Source organism: Pteropus alecto, unplaced genomic scaffold, assembly GCF_000325575.1.
Source record: "Pteropus alecto unplaced genomic scaffold, ASM32557v1 scaffold110, whole genome shotgun sequence".
NCBI classification, from domain to species: domain Eukaryota; kingdom Metazoa; phylum Chordata; class Mammalia; order Chiroptera; family Pteropodidae; genus Pteropus; species Pteropus alecto.
In genome coordinates this window covers 2,203,603-2,225,820 of record NW_006431920.1, presented here as the reverse complement: position 1 = coordinate 2,225,820, position 22,218 = coordinate 2,203,603, and the positions used below count along the sequence as shown (strand labels likewise).

At 39.8% G+C, this 22,218-nt stretch overlaps 1 protein-coding gene across 1 annotated transcript; it reads left to right on the top strand.

The window, feature by feature from the left end:
- The first annotated feature begins 79 nt into the window (after positions 1-79).
- Positions 80-19,106, top strand: LOC102898483 (nuclear body protein SP140-like). Its single transcript, XM_025043192.1, has 13 exons — positions 80-137; positions 1,228-1,314; positions 5,163-5,249; positions 6,427-6,480; positions 9,771-9,875; positions 11,748-11,890; positions 13,037-13,084; positions 13,752-13,793; positions 15,976-16,091; positions 16,825-16,906; positions 17,214-17,291; positions 17,505-17,648; positions 18,937-19,106. Exons 1-13 carry the CDS (start codon positions 80-82, stop codon positions 19,042-19,044), a joined length of 1,152 nt encoding a protein of 383 aa, XP_024898960.1. The 3' UTR covers positions 19,045-19,106.
- Positions 19,107-22,218: the final 3,112 nt, after the last annotated feature.

Sequence of the window (22,218 nt, the reverse complement as noted above, 5' to 3'; positions counted from 1 at the left end):
CTCACCTGGTCTTTGGACAGCCGGGCTCAGCTCATTCTCTTGTTTCTCTTCAGTGTTGTGTGATCCTGAAACTCCCCAAATGATCACCGAAAAAGAACGAGACGAGGTGGCCAGCCCAGCACTATGTGACAGAGAAGGTAATTGTGATTTCAATTCCCGCTTCATGAATGGAATCTTTATTTTTTATGTTTTTCACCTCTTTTCTTCTCTTCTCCTATCTCGATTTCCTTCACATACCCCTACAGAAGAAATGTGTAGATCGAGTGGAAAGGATGTGATAATAGTGACAGCAACCATGTTGTCCTCCAGATCAGGTGAACTAAAATGAAAAAGGTCTAGGGGCAGGGACATCCCAGTAGGAGATACTTGAGCCTCCTTGGTCTTCCTGGTTATCTCAGGGTGAGCTTCCTGTGTGTCTTGTTTATTGCCTATAGATCTTGAATCATGAATAGTCTAGATGTTCTAATGTTCACACTATTTATAAATTGATCATGTGAAAAAGAATTTTCCAGGATTTCTAAAGTTAGTTCTTATTTAGGACATTTAATCTTACAGTTTCATTTGCAGAATAGATCCCAATTCATTAAACATAAAGAAGGTTTTGTGTTGTTTGTTTGTTTGTTTAAGAAAGAAAGTGTTAGATAATGATTGGGAACTGGCAAATTTTGGCATTTTTCTCTTCTTTCATTGAAATACTATCAAATGTATTCTTTTCTTTTTGGGAAGCATGTGGTTTAGGAATAGCAGACTTTCAGATGCAGAAGAGATTATGAATAAGTTAGCTTTTAGTCATAGACACAGGGTTTCTGGAGTGTGGCTGTTGCCAATTGGCCTATTTTGAGAAGTGTAAGGCTGCCATTGATTGGTCTGTTTAAATGTGGTTAATGATGTAAGTAATCATTGGCCAATTGGGTTGAGTTTAAAAATGATCCTGGTAGTTGTTGCAATTTTCAAAGAATAAATAGCTTGAATCTAGAAGACTACAATGTTTTAATTTTATTCTTAGGGCTACATATAGTAAAATAAAAGTAGAGGAAGCTGAGTGAGGTGGGAAAGATGGGAAAGGCATGGCTCTACGGCACCACGAGTTGATTATTGGAGCAGGTATATTTTTCCGAGGAAGCAGTTCATCTTAGCTTAAAGTATAATGTAGCATGAGAGCCCCAGGAACTCTTCCCCTTCACTGTCTCAGGATCCATGGACAGTAATTTTCTTGTTTCTCTTTAGTGTCTGTTGGAATAGAAGCTCTCCAAAGGGATAGAGAAGGAGAATCAGAAGAGCTTCCCTCTAGCCCTCTACCCTGTGATGGACAAGGTAATTATGACTGAAAAATTATAAAAACAGAAACCAAGTTCTCATAAAGAGAAAAAGCAAGAGAAGAAAAAAGAGAGACTTAAAGGAAGAGACAGATATCAAGAATTGTCTAGACCTATAAGAGGATGTGACCTTTGTATTGGATTAGAGAGAATGTACAAATGAACTCTTTATGGTCTTTTTTAAGACTTGGAAAATGAATGTTTTAGTTTTTTATTGCTGTATAACAAATCACCAAAAACTTAGTAAATTAACAGAAGACTAATATATGATGTCACAGTTCTGTGGGTTGCATGTATTGATGATTTCAACACAGTTCTCCGATAGGGTCTCACATGGAGGAAATCAAGATGTAAGCCAGCCTGCATTCTTATTGAAGACTCTGGGGGAGATTTATCCAAGTTGTTGCCAGAATCCAGTTCCTTGTGGTTGTAGGACTGAGGTCCCATTTTTATTGCGAATGGCTGAATAGGGATTATTCTTAGCTCCTAGGGGCCACTCACTTTCCTTGGTATATGACCCCACATCTTCAATCCAGCAATAGCTTGTAGAATTTTTCTCAATCCTTCTCAATCTTCTTTGAATCTGGCATCTTCTTTTGATTCCATGTGGAGAAAAAAAACACTCTGCATTTAAAGGTTCATGTAATTAAAATAAGCCAACCATGACAATCTTCTTTACTTTATTTGTTGATGCTCAAAAAGTTATTTTTTCCTCTCAGTTTTATTAGATACAATTGAAACAATGTACTATATAAGACTGAGGTGTACAGCATAATGACTCAATTTATATTATTGTGAAATTACCACAAAAAGTTGAGTTAACATCCATCATCTCATATAGCCACAAACACACATGCACACACGCAGACACACATGCACACACACACACACACACACACACACACACACACACACACACATGAACACACAAGTTTTATTTCTGTCATGAGAGCTTTTACAATATGCTCTCTTAGCAACTTTGAAATATTCTATATAGCAGTATGAACTATAGTTATCACATTGTACATTACATTTTTAGTACTCATTTATCTTATAACTGAAAGTATGTACGTTTTGACAACCTTCATCCAATTCCCACACCACCACCCCCATTCCCCACTTCTGGTAACCACGCATCTAATTTTTCTTTTTAATGAGTTTGGTTTTTGTTTGTTTGTTTGTTTGATTGATTGATTTAATATTCCACATTAGAATGAGATCATGCAGTATTTGTCTTTATGTGATTTATTTCACTTATAATGCCCTCATTTTCATTAATGGCAGGATTTCCTTCTTTCTCATGAACAAATAGCATTCCATGGCATATACAATTTTTTTATTCATTCATCTGTTGATGGGTATTTAGGTTGCTTCTGTGTCTTGGCTATTGTAAACAATGCTGCAATAAAAATGGGGGTGTTAATATCTCCTTGTCAGAGTTATGTTGTTTTCTTTGGATATATATCCAGAAGTAGAATTGCTACATCATATGGTAGTTCTATTTTTAATTTTTTGAGAAAACTCCTTACTCTTTCCTACAGTGACTCTACCAATTTACAGCCTCACATAGAGGTCTCAAGAGTTCCCTTTTCTCCACATCCTTACCAATACTGGTTATCTCTTTTCTTGATAATCTATTTTGCTTAACCTCACTTCTGTATTACAACATAACGTAAAAATGGGGGTAATATCATGATATTCATGTTCCCTGAGGTTAAGAAAGGAAATCTTAAAGGGTCAACTTAGAATTTTGCCTACCACAAAGAGGTTTAAGTAAATCTCTAGGATATAACTGTTCAGATGAGCCATTGATTTTTCCTAGCAAATAATATAGACTATCCTTATCAACTGGAACATCAAACAAAGCTGAGCATAAATGCATTTAAGAAAAGACTTGTTTTTAGAGAAAATGTAGTAATTAGGTTAGGCACTACAAGAAAAAGAAGTATGCCTATTTTATTTATTGCCTGCAGATCTTGAATCATGCATAGTGTAGGTATACTTATGTACAGATCAACTATAAATTGATCATGTGTAAAAACTTTTTTCAGAAATTCTGAAACTAGTTCTGTGGCACATTTAATCTGCTAGTTTCACTTGAAGAATACATCCCTACCTGTTAAATAGGTAGGGTTTTTTTTTGTTTGTTTGATTTTTTAAGAAAGAAAGTGTTAAATAATGGTCTAAAAGTAAGTTACTGGTTGAGAAATGGTAATGTTTAGATATTTTCCTCTCTCTTTTAATAAAAATTCTATGAAATGTATTCTTTCCTTTTGATGTGTCAAAAGTTCCCCATTGAAACCTAAAGTCATCTTTTGCGAAATTTGGCCACTTATTAAGAGAAGTGCAAAAGGTAGAATCATACTGAGAGTACAAAGAGGAAGTAGAATTCTGCCCGGGTAGACTGTACCTTTGTTCCATACAAGTCCGTGACAAACAGTAAAGAGGACAGAACATTCAGTCGTAAGTGTAATAGTGTCTTGGGTGTGAAGGGAGTACTGGGTTTCATCCACGCAGCAGAGACTAAAATGTGGACATGTGATCAATTCCATAGTAATAGTTGACATCGGATGATGTACCTAACAACGTGATTTTCTTTCACAAGTTGACACGATGTCAGGTTTCTTTATGAAGGTTTTGGTGAGGGACTCACCACAAAGTGTGACCGAATGCCTTTGCACAATTTGCTACTATCGAATGGACCCACACCCATTAATTAGTCTTTGGAGCTGACTTGGACAGGGGACTTATGAGGTCTATGCCTGAATCTGTTTTCTTTGGATTGTTTTCTTCTAACATTCAAGAAGCACAGGAAAATCAGGAACAAACAAATAAACATGAGACAAGACTTTTAAAAAACAGACAAAAGAGAATGAGAGTAAATGAAGTAGTAAAAGAATAAGCACATTAACAGAATATTTGCTAAATGCTGTACCTCCAAACTAAGTGTCTAACTACTTTGTATCTAACTGCATACACATCTTTAAATAATCAGATAAATTCAGATATAAAAGTTCATGAAATACATCAGAGCTCAAGTTGTTGTTGAGACAGATTCAGTTGGCAGTGGATCAGGAAGACAATCTGAGTTGGGCACAAGAAGCTGGGGATTTATACCTGTTGGTCTAAGGATCTCACAGGACACCTCTATGCAAGATTCTTTGTGATTATCTTGGTGGGCACTCTATTTTCAAGGGATAGCTCATCACACAATAGCTGAAGCTAAAAGAAATTTTTATTGCTTGCTTAGCAAGGCACATGGTGGGAGGAGGCACTATACTTATTGGACCTAATTTCTTTAAAAATAAAAACTACTAATTTACATAGATTTTTGGGAAGCATGCGGTTTAGTCACTGTAACTTTCAGAAACAGATGTTATTATGAGTAGGTTAGCATTTAATCATGGAAACAGGCTTATTGGAGAGTGGCTTTTGCTGATTGTCTGATTTTCAGAAGTGTAAGGCTACCATTGATTGACTTGTTTAAATATGGTTAATGATGTAAGTATTCATTGGCCAACTAAGAGAAGTTTAAAAGTGATCCCGGTAGTTACTTGTTATAATTTTCAAAGAACGAGTAGTTTGATCCTAGAAGAGTAAGATCTTTTCATTTTATTCTTAGGGCTGCAAGTAGAAAAGTAAAAGTAAAGGAAGCAGAATGAGGTGTAAAAGATGGGTAAAGCTTGGCTCTGTAAGACCTCGGGTTGATTATTGGAGCAGGTATATTTTTCCAAGGAAGCCATTCATCTTAGCTCAAAGGATAGATGTGTAGCATTAGAGCCCCAAGAACTCTTCCCCTTCACTGTCTCAGGATCCACGGACAGTAATTTTCTTGTTTCTCTTTAGTGTCTGGCAGAGTAGATGCTCTCCAAATGGATATAGAAGAAGAATCAGAAGAGCTTCCCTCTAGCCTACTACCCTGTAATGGACAAGGTAATTATGACCAAAAATTTATAAAAAGATGAACCGAGTTATCATAAAGAGAAAAAGACAAGAGAAGAAAAAAGAGAGACTTGAAGGGAGAGATATAGGGAGGATCAATAAAAGATTTTAGAGGAATTCACAAAATGGGGATGTGCAAAATTATAGAAAAGAGGATCATAGGGACTAATGAAATGTTTTCATAAACCACAATTTTGTTTCAGGCACAGAGCAACCAGTAGGTGGGAATGAGAAGTATTCCAATGTTATGAGCTTCTCTAAAGACATTCCAGAATGTACTGAAGCAAGGACTGAAAGTAGCCGAGCATGTGACACAACAGCTAAGGCTGTGTGAGGGTCAAGGGATAAGCATGGATTCACTGGTACCACAGACTCTGGGTAGGGTTGTGGCATGTGGTCCAGTCCATCTTATTACCCTGTTCTCTGCATGTACTCCACCTGACCATTTTGGGAATAGCATGGAGTCAAGATATTATTAAAACATCGTATTTAAAGGATCGACCCTCTTGATTATACATGAATGATGAAGTAGAAGTACACTCTTACATTCGCAGTGTCTTGTTTACTACATCAGTATATTAGTAATAACGTTTGTATTTGTACCGTGATTTCTTTCCCTGTGATATCCAATAATTCTTGGAATCTGAAAGAAGCAGAGTGCACTTCTGCTAGTAGATCACAGTGTCATTTTGTCAAAACCTTAGAAAGGCCTCAAAAGACAAGTGATCCTCCCACTTAATTGTTAGAGGGAAAATTTCAGATCAACTACTCTTAACACAGTAGATGTTTCTGATAGATGTCCTGCAGCCTGTCACTAATTCCCCCATGTTTTCCTACAAACTTTTGCACATAAGATCTTATTTAATTTTTTCACAAAAAATCCTAACCGTGACCATGACAGGATACCTATTCCTATCCATGACTCAATCAAAAATGTAGGTGTTTGAGAGTGTTTTTCGAAGTCCCATTGAGAAATATCAAAGTCCTAGGACCCATTCTGGATCCCTACTTCTCAGTTCAGTAAGTTTTTAGCTCCTTTAGAAAAAAGTGAGAAACAATAATCTAAACATCTTTATAAACTCAAGCCTCTGTAGCATGAATCATCCCAGGATTTGAAATTTTTATTAATTTCTTTTAGTTTTTTTCACCATCTCCTATTATTTTCTAGAAACTGTGGACCTTGGAAACAACTCTACTTTGGGAAAACCCAAGAGGAAAAGAGGTAAGGTGCATAAGATTTTACTTGCTTTTGATGTTAAAGTAGTTATTTTAATGCATCTTTTCAATAATATGAAAGATGTCTGCATCCTAATCTCTGGAACCTGTAAGGTGTTATCTTCCATGACAAAAGGATTTTACAAATACAATTCAGGTAGGTACCTTGAAAGGGGAGATTATTTTGGATAGCTGTGTGCAACCAATGTATGAACAGACCTTAAAAACTGGACAGCTGTTTCTGAGCAAGAAGTGAAATGGACGATACTCACTGAGAGATACAATATTTTGTCTTTGAAGATAGAAGAAAGAAGCAAAGAATATCATGACCTCTAGAAGCTAGAAAGTCAAAGAACTAGATTCTCCTCCACAGCCTCCAGAAGGGAATGAAGGCCAACTGAGACCTTCACCTTATCCCAGAGAGACCCTTTTCAGGCTTGTAACCAACATTAACTGTAAGATAATAAGTTTACATTGTTTTAAGCCACTAAATTTGTGGTTAATTTTTATGGCAGCAATAAGTTATTACAGAAGAGTAACGCAGATTTTGGTTATTAAAAGTAAAGGTCAACTGTGACACACTCCTATAAATGTGGAAGTGGCTTTGGCATTGGATATGGGCTGAGGGAAATTGGGCAAGGGAAAGAATTTTAAGTAGAACGATAGGAAATGTTACATGGCCTCGAGCAGTTAGTTAGAGACGTGGTGCAAAGACTGCTAGTGAGGGCTCAGGGGGAGGTAAAAACTAGCGGGGGACAAAAACTATGTTGTCTTAGAGACTTCATACTTCATGCTGAACAGATGTCAGTAGATATGTGTAGGTTGAAGGTGAGGCTGATGAGAACTGAGAAGTAAATAAGGAAAATGTATTTGGAAACTGGAAGAAAGGAGATCCCTATTACATAGTGGCAGAAAGCTTAGTGGAATTCTGTCCTTTCAATAGGTGGAAAGCAGAACTTTCTGGATATATAATAAGGAGATTAATAAGCCAAATGATAAAGGTGCAGCTAGTTCTGTTTTGTTGACTATAATAAAATGTGAGAAGAAAGAGATAAATTGAGGGAAGAATTGCTAAACCAAAAGAATTGGGATTTGATAATCTGGAAAATTCTCAGCCTAGCCAGGTTGCAAGAGATGCTTAAATTATGAGACTCACTGTCAGCAAAGTGTGCTCTGTAGAATGAGCAGGAGTGTGGTTGTACAACTTTTTACTATTGCTTCAGAACTAGTGAAAATTCATAGTATCTAGTTACAGAAAAGTTTCTTTGAATAGTTTACTTATGTAGCTCCTAGACCTCAGCCATCTCATTAGAAGCCCCGAATAGATTTTATCTTACAGTTCTGAAAAGTCAGTAATTATAATAGGAAAGCTCTATGGAGGAACCTCTTTTTAATGGAGTGATTCTCCACAACATATGTAGAAGATCTATAAGGTTCTTTAGAATTTTATACCAGCTGAAACCAAGTCATCCATGTCCCATTCTTAGAACCTGTAATCTGTTACTTTACATGGAGAATTTTACACTTGAATTTTATATAGTTTTATTAACCAACATCACCTCAATAAGTTTCATATAATTACAAAAGAGAGACTTTGAGGATGTGATTAAGTTATGAATCTTGAGATGGGGAGATTATCCTGGATTATCCGAGTGGCACCAACCAAATCACATGAGTCCTTAACATCTGAAAACATTTTCTGCAAGGGGTATGTACTCCTGGAATAATGATCAGAGAGACACAGTGATGCTGGCTTGGAAGATGAAGACAGGGGACAATGATCCAAGAAATGTGGGCAGCCTTAAGAGAGAGCTAGAAACGATTTTAAACCAATTATCTTCTACAATTCAAGAAAGGAACAAAGTTCTGTTGACACCTTGAGTTTAACTCAGTGAGATTTGTGTCATATTTCTGGCCTGCATAACTGTAAGATAATAAATTTGCATTGTTTTAAGCCGTGATGTTTATGATAATTTATTACAGTGGAAATGCAGAACTAATACTTTTCTCAAAACAAAATGAAAAGACAATTTCACTTTTATATGGTTAGATTACATCTTTAAAAATAGCAATTTATATTTTTTGAAAATGTTCACGTCTTTATGTTATTTATTATATCTTATAATATCTGAACTTTGTAAATTTGATATGTATCTTTCCAAATTATTTCTATGCATATATAAACACATTTAGTATTCTATCATAAATCTAAATAAGTCTATTCATACTGTTACAGTTCCCTTACTTTAAATAAACATATGCACAAGACATGGTTAAATTTTAACATATTGCCAACTTAACTTTAAAAACTTTTCTTTGAAGATAAAATTTACAATGAAATGTAATAAAATTAAGGGTATCATTTCATGACTTCTGAGAAATGCATTGTCCTGCATAGTCCAAATCCTATCAAGATGCAGAACATGACCATCATTCTGGGAAGACCTTTTTTCTGGTGTTATCCTTATCCCTCATTCATCAGAGGCAATCACTATTCTTATTTTTCATGAAAACTTAATTTAGCTTGCTTTAAAGAGCATATTCTCTTTTAGCATAAGATTTCTTTCCCTGAGCATCATATTTTGAGTTTTATTCACGTTGTTGAATGTATCAGTAGTTGGTTCCTATTTATTTCAGTTAGTGCACATTGTATGAACGTGACAAATTTGTGTATATATTCTCCTATTGATAGACACAAAGAATATTTACAATTTTTCACCAGTATAAGAAAGCTGCAATGAACTTTCTTGTGCAAGGCTTTCTGTGGCTCCATGCCTTCATATATCTTGTATAAATTCCTAGAAATGATAAATGCATCAGTCCCTTTGTCCCTGAAACCCATGTAGGAGTGATGCAGCATACAGGTCGTGCCAAGCCGAGGGCAACGATGTTCAGAAACTGTTCCTATCTCTCAGAAACCCACAGTCTTAGGAGGGAGCGATATAGTCTCTCGCCTTTTCTCCAGCTACCTAACTGCAGCAAAATAGTATAGCTGGAAAGCTCCCTGCTCAATGTGACAGCAGCTCTTTGTTTCGTTGTCATCTAAGAATCGGTGGAGCTGATGACATTGGGAATTAAGACAGTCTGTGTGAAGGCATTCTGGCTGGCTGGGATTTGAGGTGGGAAGTCTACAGTTTTATATCAAAATAGCACTTGAAAGACAGACTTAGTAACTAGAGATTTGTTTAATAAAGTTTCATAAGTACCCCTAAATCTTTATAGGAGTGACCTCAACATGGGTGGAGGGTACACATACAATTGCGAAATGAGACAAAATGAAGAAATCTTCTCTTTCAGAGTCAAGAAAGCTCACAGATGAAAGTGTGGATTTTCACTCTCAAATACTTCCTGTGACCTGTGGTGCAATAAAGGGGATGTTATATCAAAACAAATTGGAACAAGGTGAGTTTTATTGTCTAGTTTAATTTGCAACTCATATGTAAAGGAATCACAAGAAATGATATAATTACCCATGTGAATTATACATTGTCCAAGAAATTACGGCCCTAGTTTGGCATGAGAAAAGGAAGAAGGAATCCTAAGATGACATTTTCACACTTTAAGGAATGGTACATATTGAGCGCTCACCCCCACAGGGAAGTATCGGTGAAGATGCCCAGAGAACCAGAGGTGTGCAGGAACTTCATTCTATGGGTGTAAAATCCTGCTTATTTTACTTTGAATTAGAAATAAAAGAGACGGGCTCTCAGCCTTCACATCCTACATTCTTTTTCGATCACCATCTAGGACAGGGTTCTTGATGTAGTGAGATCACAGAATGAGTCCCAGCTTCAGCTATGCCAAAAGGGACTGATTCATCTGCACGGAAAAGGGGACCTTTCTGAGCCTGAAATTCTCATCTTAAAAAGGGATAATAAAAAAGCTGCCTCATGGAGTAACTGTAAGAATTAACTTACATAATTAATTTAAAATACTTAAATCACTATACTGAGATATAATTATCACTTAGAGTGTCCAATTCTACACTGAATTTTGCTGTACATGCACAGGACTGTACAGTCTTCAGCACAATGTAATTTATGAACATCTCTGTCCCCTACTGAAGGAAACACCGTGTCTATTAGCAGTCAAGGCCAATTCCTATCTCACCCCACCACGCAGCCTCAAGTAAATACTAATCTATTTTTTGCTCAATGAATTGGTGAATCCTAGGTAGTTCAAAGTGAAACCATTCAATATGTGCACTTTTGTGATTGGCTCTTTCACTTAGCTTGATATTTTCAAAGTTCACTCATGCAGTAGTATGTATTAGTTGTTCATCCTTTTTTATTGCCAATAGATATAATATTCCATGAAGTGGATATACCATATTTTGTTTATCCTTCACCAGATTGGGTTGGTTTTTTTTTTCACTCCTTGGAGTTATGAGTAATGCTGTTTTAAATATTTGTGTGAACATATGTTTCATTCTTTTGGGTGTATATTTCCAGGAGTGAACTTGCTGGTTAATATGGTGATTCTGGATTAACTTATTGGGAACCAGCAAATGCTTCCCACAGTGGCTGCACTATTTTATATCACCTCCAGCGATGTATGAAGGCTTCAATTTCTCTACATACTTTCCAACTTTTGTTATTGTCTGACTTTTATTATAGACATCCTAGTAGGTGTGAAGTGGTATCTCATTGTGGTTTAGATTTGCTTTTCCCCCCATGACTAGTGAATGTTTAACATATGATTCTCTTATACATAACTTAAATTTCCCCTGGATAACATTCAAAATTATTTTTAATATCTGCTATCTCTGATTTCAAGGATGGATAAATATATGTTTAATTATGCCATTAAACTGGATGAAAATTGTTGCAATAAAAAGCACAGATGTTGTTACGGTGCCATTCAGAGCTGCTGAGAGCCAACCTGAGATCTCAGTTCAGCGTGCGGTTCTGCCTCCACATTGTCCCAGGGTGTTTTGGAGACCCTGACCAGTTCCCTACCTCCAGCAAATTAAAATCTTTCATCCATCAGAATCACTTGCTTTTTCTTTTAAAAGTTATTTAAAAATACTTTTATAAGGTTGATTTCTATGGTAATTGTTTCTTTTTTGTTATACATATGTCAAAGAAATGTGCACAGAAAGTAGAACTCTCTTTTGAGGGGACTTACAGTTTGAGTTTGGAAATTCTGAAGTCTGAAAGGGGAGGTCAGACTCTCCTACTACTGATCCCAAATTATGTGTCTTGAGCTCAAATTATGTGTCTCCAAATCTGGTGAGGACAGAGACTTCAGGATCAACTTATCCCTCTCTTACAGGATCCACGGTGAAGTGTATACAGGGTGAAGATGGAAGCTGGTTCACCCCTCAGGAATTTGGAGTCAAAGGAGTCTGTTCAGGCTCGAATTACTGGAAGGATGCTGTGCACTGTGGGGGGAGGCGCCTACGATGGCTGATAGAGGTATTCCAATGACTAGGGCAGGAGATGCGACTTTCCTTGTACTCTAAGATAAGATCACTATTTGCTTACCAAATAGTTGTTAAGTTATAGCCAAAGCCCTGAGGACCCCTGGCTTTATCCTCTCACTGGGGAGAGGTGTCCCACACTCATATCTTAGTACAAGGCAGCACCTCAGTGTGGTAAAGGGCTCCATCAGGATAGATGCAGGAGCTTGGAAGACGGAAAGTTCATTCTGACTTGAGTGCTGGCAGACAACATTATACACTGAAAGGAGAAAGTCTAGAGTCAAGCAAGTAGGAAGAAGATGCTCCAGAGAAAGAATGGCATGAAAACCAGAACCACGACGAATGTAGCTCCGAGTGTTGAGGTAGACGGTTGGTGTGTGATACGGCAAAATCCATTCGTTGGGGTTGTTTGTGGAGGGACTTCATGCCAGGCTAAGAAGTTTGAACTCAAAACTTGGACAATGTAGAATCCATGAGGTCTCCTGAGCTGTGAAATGATGTATTAAAAACAGTACTCAGACAGCCACGGGGCCTTGAAATGACTTCAGTCTCTTTCAGCCCAACAAACCCATACTCAACCTGCAATGCTCAGCTCAGCTGTCACTCCTCTCTGAATATGCTCTGACTGACCTGCCCTGGTCATCCCCTCCCTGAGCCCCCTGATCCCACTGCTATGGCCCTTCTCGCACTGTATTATATTCTCCTTCCACGCATTCTCCTTTCCTCTCCAGACCCCTCCAGGGCTTGTCCATCTTTGTGTGCCTGAGGTTGTCTAGAGTGTCTGATCCCCAGGATGTGTGGGATTAGTGTGTGTTGATGAAACAGCCCTGGTGTGAGGATGCATGCTTGAGTGGCACTGGTGGGAATAGAAAGGAGGTGTGAAGTGTCAGATGGTGAGGGAAAACGTCTTAAGACAGGAAAAAAGCACAGGAGCAAGGGAAAAGGTTCTCAGTTGATTTCCCAGGTACCATTAATGAATTCTAGAAGTACAGGTGAGAGAGATGATTTGTTGTTTAGACACCTTGGCTTTGAGCTGACTGTGAGACATCAAAGTAGAATTATTTGGAAGTGAGGTAGAAATATCAATCTCACAAAACGTCAATATAGGCTAACCATATACTTGGATCTTTTTATTATTCAGGAAGGATATCTACCTAATCCTCCAAGAATATATGGCAGGAGAAAACAGGTAATGATGATATAGCTTTCTACATCTTCTGATATAACTGGTTTTTCATGCACTGTATGTTATTTTATGGTTTCTCGATCGGGTAATGATAAGCTCTCACCAACTCTTGTTTTGGAGGGGCACGTGCCTTCAGAGTTGCTACTGCAAACATTCCATTGTATATAAGGCAAAGTCGTTCTTGGATGGTAAATCATTTGAGATGCAGATGATGAAGGAGTCATCAAAATAGGCCTCACGGATACGTTTTTTTCTCATAAAAGTTACTATTTTCTAATTGTATGGAAATTTGTGGTCTCTGGGAGCTGCTGGTGATGCGTCCGGTTGATACTCTCATTGCAGCTCGTCCAGCGGGATGACACTTCCTAATATAGAGAAGAGTGACCGAGGGCCCCCTTGAAATTGGAGAACCGGAGGGGTTTCTCCAACACCATCTGTGGAAATCAGGGCCAGACTCCCAGCCCACCTTGGGTTTGAGAGCCAGGGAATGGGACTACATTGGGCCAAACAGTGGTACTTTGGCACTTTTAACTCTCCTCGTAGATATATAGGTCCATGAAATAAAGGATAGACTGTGAATTGAATTTCTCAAGAGGCGGCTGTTTAAATAAGTGATAGATGCAAACATCACATTCAATATTGTCACTCAATCTTTCTCTCCTTTCAGCAGAGACTACCAAACTCTCATGACAACACTTCCATTGACCTATGTGTAAGTACCAGCTCCCATCTGTAGCCCCAGAATTACCTAGGCCTTTTCCTTTGGTACATTATCTGTGTCATTGCCGTTTTTCCCTGAAGCGTGCTCACACTCAGTTGGAGCATGGCTCTGTGTGTGATGAGCAGAGAACAGCAGATGTCATCCGTGCCAGGTAGATGGTTCTGGGGTTGGGTGTCTCAGCCTGAAAGCACCCTTTCCATTTGTTCAGTGGAAACTTCTCATTTCCACATTAGAGACTTTCCACCACTGGGGTGTCTAGAGATGGGGCCCAAGGTGGTAATAGAGGGGCACATCTGAGAGGAGAGCAGCATATCAAAGGAGGCAGTAGGGAAGGAAAGGAAAATCCTGAACATCCTCTCTGAGGTGCAAGCAGAGCTAAGGTGGTTTTATGCTTTAGCCGGAAGGAATAGGCCAGGCCAAGCTGGCGAGTTCCAGCTGTGAACCCTGTCATGAGTGCTGCAGAGAAATGTAGTCAGGGCAAGTGGGTCCTGTACAGAGGCCCCGCACTCAATCTTGAGAGAGCCATCAGGGTCTGAGCTGGTTAGAACTGAAATCATCACCATTAACAAATTAGCAAATCATGGGCTTTTTTATTGTAATTGATACCATACGGCTTCCTGCTTTAAGATCTGCCAAAATTGTAGAAGCCTCTGCTCTCTAAACTAAATCATACTTTGATTCCTTTCTTTGCAAAAGATGGGCATTTTAAGCAGAGTCATCTTTGCATGACTCCAAGGGGCTGAATTCCATAGTATTTCATGCAGTGACATTGCCACATGACATCTAACAGAGGAGGGGTAGTCAAATCGTTTTACACACACTTTACCCCTAAAGCAATCCCCTGGCAAGATGAAGATCTTATCCACACTAATTTTGACCCTTGGCCAGCTGAGGGAGTCTTCGGTGATCTAAACAGCCTAGAGTCCAGTGTTTCTGTAGCTTGTTTGGGATGGCGGATGTCGACACAGAGGGCCAGGTTGTACAGCTCACAGCCAAGAGTCTGAAAGAAGGAAAAGAAAATTGTTTCAGCAAGAATACCCTCACTTCTGTTAATATCTTTCCCTGGGATGTACATTACAGGCCAGTTCAACATCGACTTATAATATCTCCCAGCCTTAATCCTTAATAAGCAGACTCTGCTCAGAGGAAATTCTGATTTAATCAATGTGTTGTGAGTTGGGCATCGGAATTGTTAAAAGTCCACAGATGCATCTGATACACGAAATTACTCATTCTATTACTTAAAGAAAAATATCAGTGCCTGTGCCCCAACCAGACCAATTAATTCAGAATCTCTGGTTTTGGGGCCAGGACAGTAGTCTTTGATATGCTCTCTTTGGATGACTCTAATGTGCAGCTGGGCAAAGAACCAGAAAGATAAATCTTTTAAAAAGATTATATATGCAAGATTCTTAAACATTGGTTATATCTGTTATTTCCTTGTTCTTCTGAGGAGAGGAGTCATCACTTTTTGGAGAATGATGATGGTAATCTGTGAGTCTCTGCAGTGAGGAAAAGAAAAATAGGCCTCCATGCTAGAACCTCCTAGGTCCCCACTGGGGTTGTAATTCAGGATTCCCAAGACACCGAGTGGGAGTTCCTGGCAAGATGTTCCTTGGGGCTTATACTTCCTCATACATGGCCAGAGAAATGACCAGAATCCCAACTCACTTAATACAAGTGTTTTTACCCCAAAGCCCAGAAACTCAAAATAATTGTTAGTGTTTTTTTTAATCTTTTATTAGTTTCCACACTAAGAAGCTTATTTATTCTTATTTAATTCTCAACATACCACCCCTCCATGAGTCATTTTAGTCATTGTGGTGTGGGGCCAATGCACTTAATACTACCTCAGGACTTTGTTTTATCTGCAAATTAATAAAATTATTCAGATTCCTATGAAGTCATCTTCTTGTTCTGTCGCTAGTCTTTCTGTGTTAGCATCTCTGCGTTTATAGGGAAAACTTTTCTGGTCTGACACACAGCTCCCTCCTCCTGAGCTTCATTGCAGCTCACTATTTCTTCTTCTGAAATCTCTACTTCACACTGACGATTCATAGTTCAGGGAGAAGCATATAAGTGTCCATACAGGTTCTCAAAAGGCTGTGAGTTCTTGATTCCCATAGTGCTGGCCTTCAGGGTCTTGCAGGTGCTATATCATTTTACTTTCCAGCCAAGTAACTCAGATGTGTGTGAGGTGTGCCACAATGGACGAAAGCTGTTCTGCTGTGACACCTGTTCAAGATCCTTTCACAAGAACTGTCACCTGCCACCTGTGAAATCTGAGAGGTTTGTGACATGCAGCCCCTCCCTCCTGATTAGGGACCCTCCCCCGTGCCAGGCATGCTCCCCCAGCAGAGTTCCCACTTGTGTCCTGATGTGAGAAGAGCAGGGTCAGTGGTAAGGGCCCCAGCAGTGCGATCTGGAGAGCTGTTTAAAGATGCTAGCGGCAGGTACGTGGTGTTCTCTGTCCTCTGGGCGGCTGGGGCCGGTGGCTGGCTCCTTTGTCTGCACACTGCTCCTGTCCTTCCCTAGAAATTTTCCAGCTCAGACTCTTATTCGTGGGAGTGGAAATGCCAGTGGTTTGTGTCATGTGCTAACTCAGAAAAGGCAGGAAACCTGGTCTAGTTCCCTCATTTCAGCTCATTCTCAACTGGTTGACGGAAGCCCAAGGCGCCCAGGCATTAAGGCCGTTTCCAACACTCAGGCCTGATGGGCAGGGTCCCTTGTGCTCCCAGCAGCTGAGATGGGGAAAGGAAAGCCCACCACTCACTCTGACACTGCTCTCCCACCCCCTGCACCCCTCCTGCTGCCCTCACTGGGAGGGGTGTCGTCATCTCAGACCCCACATGAGGGGCTTGGCGACTCTGAGAAGTGTCCCCTTCATCCCCTGGCTTGTCCATCAGCAGTTCCTGAAAGGAAAACGGTGGCAACTGTAGGAACGGTGGCTGTTTCCAGGGGCCTGACCATTGCTTACTTATGTCCAACCTCTCAGGGACCTGTGGAGTTGCATCTTCTGCAGGATAAAGGCGTATTCAGCAAGTCAGAAGTGTCACAGGGAATCTGAGGTCCTGACGAGGCAGATGGGGCCTGAGGAGCAGTTGGTGAGTCAGATTCAAGCCCCAAGCCTTGTCCTTTCCATGCACACGTGAGAAGTCAGTCACAGGGTGAGAGGGGCAGGGTGACTGCTTTTCCGAGCCATGTCTCAACCACGCTGAAATCTCACCAGAACTTGTTTGCAGAAAAAATAACTCAGCCATTACAGAACTGTTTCCTAGAGCCATACTTGTTTGGGGAAAATTCCTGAAGTCTGGTATGGTCATGTGTCTGCCTGAGCCTGCACATGGCTCATTCTCTCCAAGCTGCTTTTCATTCACAGCCTCCGTTTGTTTGTTTGTTTGTTTTTTGCAGAAATGTGAATTCCTCCTTGTGAAAGTCTATTGCCATTCAGAGAGCTTGTTTTTTAAGAAAGTTCCATATTATTATTATGTAAGTAATAATATCACACCATGATTACAGGCCACCAGGATGTTCCCTGACCTTGACATGGCACTTGTGGGATTTGTGATCTGAAAGCCATGGGAGTGAGAGTCAGAGCTCCTGTCATCTTTACCTTGTACTTCTGCTAGATTTTACAAAAATCCACAGAAGGCAGACATTGAACTATGCTAGTAATTTTCTGAGTAATTTTTTTTTCATCAGATTAAAGAGGCTTCTCAAAAACTAAAGGAACCTATGTATTTGGACAAAATCAAGAGAAAGCTAAATAAGCAGAGTTACCCCCAGGTGGAGGGGTTCGTGCGGGACATGCGCCTCATCTTTCAGAACCACAGGGCATCAAAGAAGGTAAGTGTCTCTTCCTGCTTCCATTTCCTTTTCTTTTTTCTTTTCTTTTTTTTCATTGTGTCACTCTCAGTTCCTGGTGCTGGGAAATTTTCGTTTCCCTCATCCTCTTACAAGCCTATATAAGTAAGCATTCAGGACGTGCATGATTTTTTGCATTCGAAATTTAAGATCACCATGGATATGCTGATATAAGAGCATTCACACTCATAGAACGTTTTTGTAAGAGGTTTCTTGAGACAAACTGATGCATGCCAGGAAGCAAGATGTCAAGCGCTCTCAAGAAAGACTGTTCTCTAGTTCCTTTCATACATTTGGCACCAAGGGAACTAAGGAAGATTACATGAAGGTGGGAGAGAGTGAGGTGGGTAATCTCTGTGATTGGATTATAGGCTAGTTAACAAGGTCCAGTGCTCTCTTGAGGGTGGTTATGCCTCTGAGGGGTCTGAAAAAGAGGCATTTAAAGATGTGGTAACCTAGATGCACAGAAACAATGAACAGGGCTTATGTAAGCCAAAAATAAACCTTTTACTAAGGAAGTTATGTGCCCGGGGTGTGACCACTCACCATGACCCACCCAATAAGGATCACGCTGTGATCTGATCACCCTGTGAAGTGACTTTCAGACACTGAAGTTTGACAGCTTTATTATAGAGACCCTTTTTCATTCACAGAGAGTGACAGTGAGTCAGACTGTGTCCCTGCAACCAGAACTTCAGGCCCCTGAGAGCTCATTCCTCCCCACAAAGGTGACAGGATCTCATTGAAAACAGTTGAGTTCTCCCTGCTCCAAATCCTGAGAGGAGAGAATTACATCTAAAAGTCATATTGTGCCCCTTTTTGACTATACTCCCCAGATATACCCAATCAAATTTAGGGATCCCTAACTCCAGGTTCTTTACATGCGACTGGATCATATAGTTAACAGGGGTCACCAAAGAGGAATAGAAGTGACAACAGGAAAGGAAGATTGTGGATTATACTTAGATATCCTGTACTATTTGAATTGCTACAAAGAGCATAGATTACTTTTTAAATTCTCACTAAAATGAATAACCCAAACACAACGAGTAAGAATCCCTAAGAATGGTAATGATTTTCTGTCTGGTTTTTAAAAAATAATTTTGTACTTAAAAAGCAGAAGTTATTCTTAGCCACATGAGTTTTTAATCTTAATCTGGTTAATTTATTTAGATGTTTAAGGCAGTCATTCTCAATTGTAATGTGTCTAAATGCTAATAATGAGTGTCATTATTTTTGTCATTCTTTTTATTTTTTCTTTTTTTTTTAGTATGCTGACTTTGGCCAAATGGGACTTAGACTGGAGGCAGAATTTGAGAATAATTTCAAGGAGGTGTTTGCTATTCAGGAAACAAATGAGAACAGTTTCGTGGTGTAGTGGGTGCTGTTGGTACCCGGGAAGGTCCCCTGTAGGGGCTGGATGGCAGTCCGTGACCAGGTGCTTCCAACCTAAGGCGTTTTTGTTTGCAGCATAAGAAACAAAGAATTGAAAAGATCTGGATCTGGAATTTGTTCTGATTTTGTAAATTGAAGACATCTCCTAAGCGTTCATGGAAGATGACTCCAGGAAAACGACCCTCTCCTGAACTTGGGGAAACCCTGGAGGAACAAAAGAGGGAAATTATTCTTGAGAATCTCAACAAGTTTGTTTGTCTGATCTCAAAAGAGGGAGACAGTTTTGTGCTTGCTTTGATTTGTCGAGTCTGTGTCTCGTCTCGTGGAAAGGTGGGGAGGTCACTCAGACCTTGAAGGAGCAGACAACAGAAGGTTGACCTGGCCTAACCCAAAGTAGCTGTTCACCTTATCTCGACCAGACTGAGTGGACCTCACATTCACCCCCTTTAAGGGGCTAATACTCAGGGTCCAAGGTATAGCAGAAAGTGTGGGCCAGTGCTCCCTTCCTATTATCTTGAGCGTTGGGTCTGACTTGTTGCCAGACAAACTTTAGGAGAATACAAGGTTTACCAAATTGCTAGATCTTATAACTGTTTATTCTCTTTATAAAAACTATCTAATCTAGGACTTACTTAACATTAGTCGAGCTAGAAGTGATTAATTAATTGTAACAAGCCTTAATGATATGGGCATTTCCACCTCTCTAGCCCAGTGTAGCCATCCAGGCTGTATCTTCCAGAGCTGGAGATTTAGGAGAACACTGTCCAGAGCATGGGTCTCTAAATGACACTACCATCTTACAGCTAGAACTGTTTCGTAAATGAAGAAAAATAGGATGAGATCTCCTATGTCCAGGCACTTATGTTACTATATCAGAATAGACCTCTATAGAGAAAATGTATAAATTGCTTAGATTCCTTATAAAAGATTCCAGCAAAGCAGAATTTAAAGTACCTAAATGGTTAATTAATATTCTTGCTGGTCTTATGCAAATAATCAGGCCAAGTTTATTGAAATGACTTATTTTGAAAGAAGTTAGTCTTAATTTGGCTATCTTTGGTAAAAATTGGGGTGATTAAAGAGAAAAAAAATTATGTTTCAATAGAAATTATAATATATCTTTGTGAATATTAGATTCTAGTGCTATTCATTTTCTTTTGGGTTTTGTCTTATTTCTACTTATTATTTGGACTGGATCCTGACTTCTAGTTTCCTCTAATATCTGCCTATGACTCTGCAAACATGGTTCCAAGTTTTCTCCTGTCCTTTGACTAGGACTCATTGAGAACTGAAATTGCCTTTTTTCAAACCCATGCTAGCTACAGGTGTGCAACTCAATATAAAACTGAGAAAATTGCCACAATAGCTCGTTTTAAAAACCTCAGTGACTGATGCTGTGTAATCCACGCAGAAGGTTTACCGTGACGCCCAATAACATCATAAGGGACATTTCAAACTACAAAAGATACTTCTAGCCATATATCTAGAAATCTTGACTGACAGCCTTACAAACTCAGAGCCTGGTTTATAATTTGCTCTAATTATTAACCTTTGTTTTCTTCTGTTTTCATAGACATATCTCTTATTAAATACCTGATGTTATGGTATTTAACCTATATAAGTCAGCCGTTTGGCCCATTCTGCTGCTCCAGCTCTAATAGTCCAACAGACCACCTTGAAGTCTTCAGCATGTGGGTCATGGACAATAGGATTGTTTTAAATCACTTGCTGGCAAGACAAGAAATCTCTACAGTAGCTGATACAACTTGCTACACTGACATTAACAGAAACGGAGATTTGGTCAAACTGAAGAAAACACCTTACAGCTGCATACCCATGAAGGCAGAACAACCCTACCAGCATCCCCTTAAAACCAGCCAGAATGATGCCATGACTGACATCAGGATCTGATGCAATGATCGACTGCCTCCTACCCTAGCCCTGACCAATCAGTGGAGCCCACGACCCCAACTCCCTCAGTCACTAATGAATTTTCCCTATGTAGCTTATCCCTCTAGAGGCCACTGGGGAGTCAGATCTTTGAGTGCAAACTCACCTGTATCTCCAGGCTTGGCACATCTCCTTAAATAAATCTCTACTTTCTTTGCTGCCAACTCCTGTACGTGTTTCTTTTGGCTTTGACACTAAAACTAATCCCTCGTGTTTGGTAACACCATTGATAAAAATTTCACCTATAGGAAACTGGATGTGATATAAGAGAAGAGATGTACTGGTTGGTGCAATTGTCTGGTATTTACAAGGAGAAATTGTAACTACAAGGACTGTGGATCTTGGGGGCTATTGCCAAGTGCCACTAATGTGTCAAAAAGAGTAAATGATAGGCTTAAATCTATTAGTCACCACATAAAGCAAAGAGACCGTAATACCTGTAGCTGGAAGGCAGACATTAAGGAAGGCCTGTCACAGGCCCTAATTCTAAGAATGCAGATCTTCAGATCAGAGCCCCAATAAAGAGTGAAGCCCTGAAACTCAGAACATGGCTTTCTAGTGAGATACACTTGCAAATCTAAACTCCAGGTCTCCCTGTACCTACTGGGCCTGCAGAAGTATCCCCTGCCCGTCATTGGAAGACAGACTCCCCCTCCTCCCCTGCCACCACACCTCTGCCCATTTTGCTTGAATGAAGACTGCAAAGTCCTGTCAGTGTGACCCAATGAACAAGTCCTGCCTAGGGCTCCTAGGTGAAGAGAGGGTTTCTATGCAATGGAGCTCCAGGCTGACTGACGTGTATCAGTAGGTACCAGGAGGTTGTGTCTGAGAGTAGATCCTGGGTGATGAATGAAGGGATATGAAATGGGTTAAGGAGAATTATCAGTGCAGGAGAACTGTTCTGTGGCACAGAGGTTAGCCTGGCAAGGGCCAAGGGGATGATTCTAATATGCTCCTGGGTGGCTGTTAGAGGCTTGCTATGAAGCACGGTGCACAGCAGATGAAGTGGAGGTAGAGGTACCAGACCTTACAGATCAGACTGTGGAAAAGGGGATCCAAAGTTCTTCCTAGGAAAGTTGGCATAGGTCTACTCTCTCCAACTAGAACACCCATTCCTCAAGTGCCCGTGTCCTCAGGAGACCTGAGACACTAACTGAACAAGGTGACAAGGAACACACTGCTGTGGGGCCACCAGCATGGAGATTTT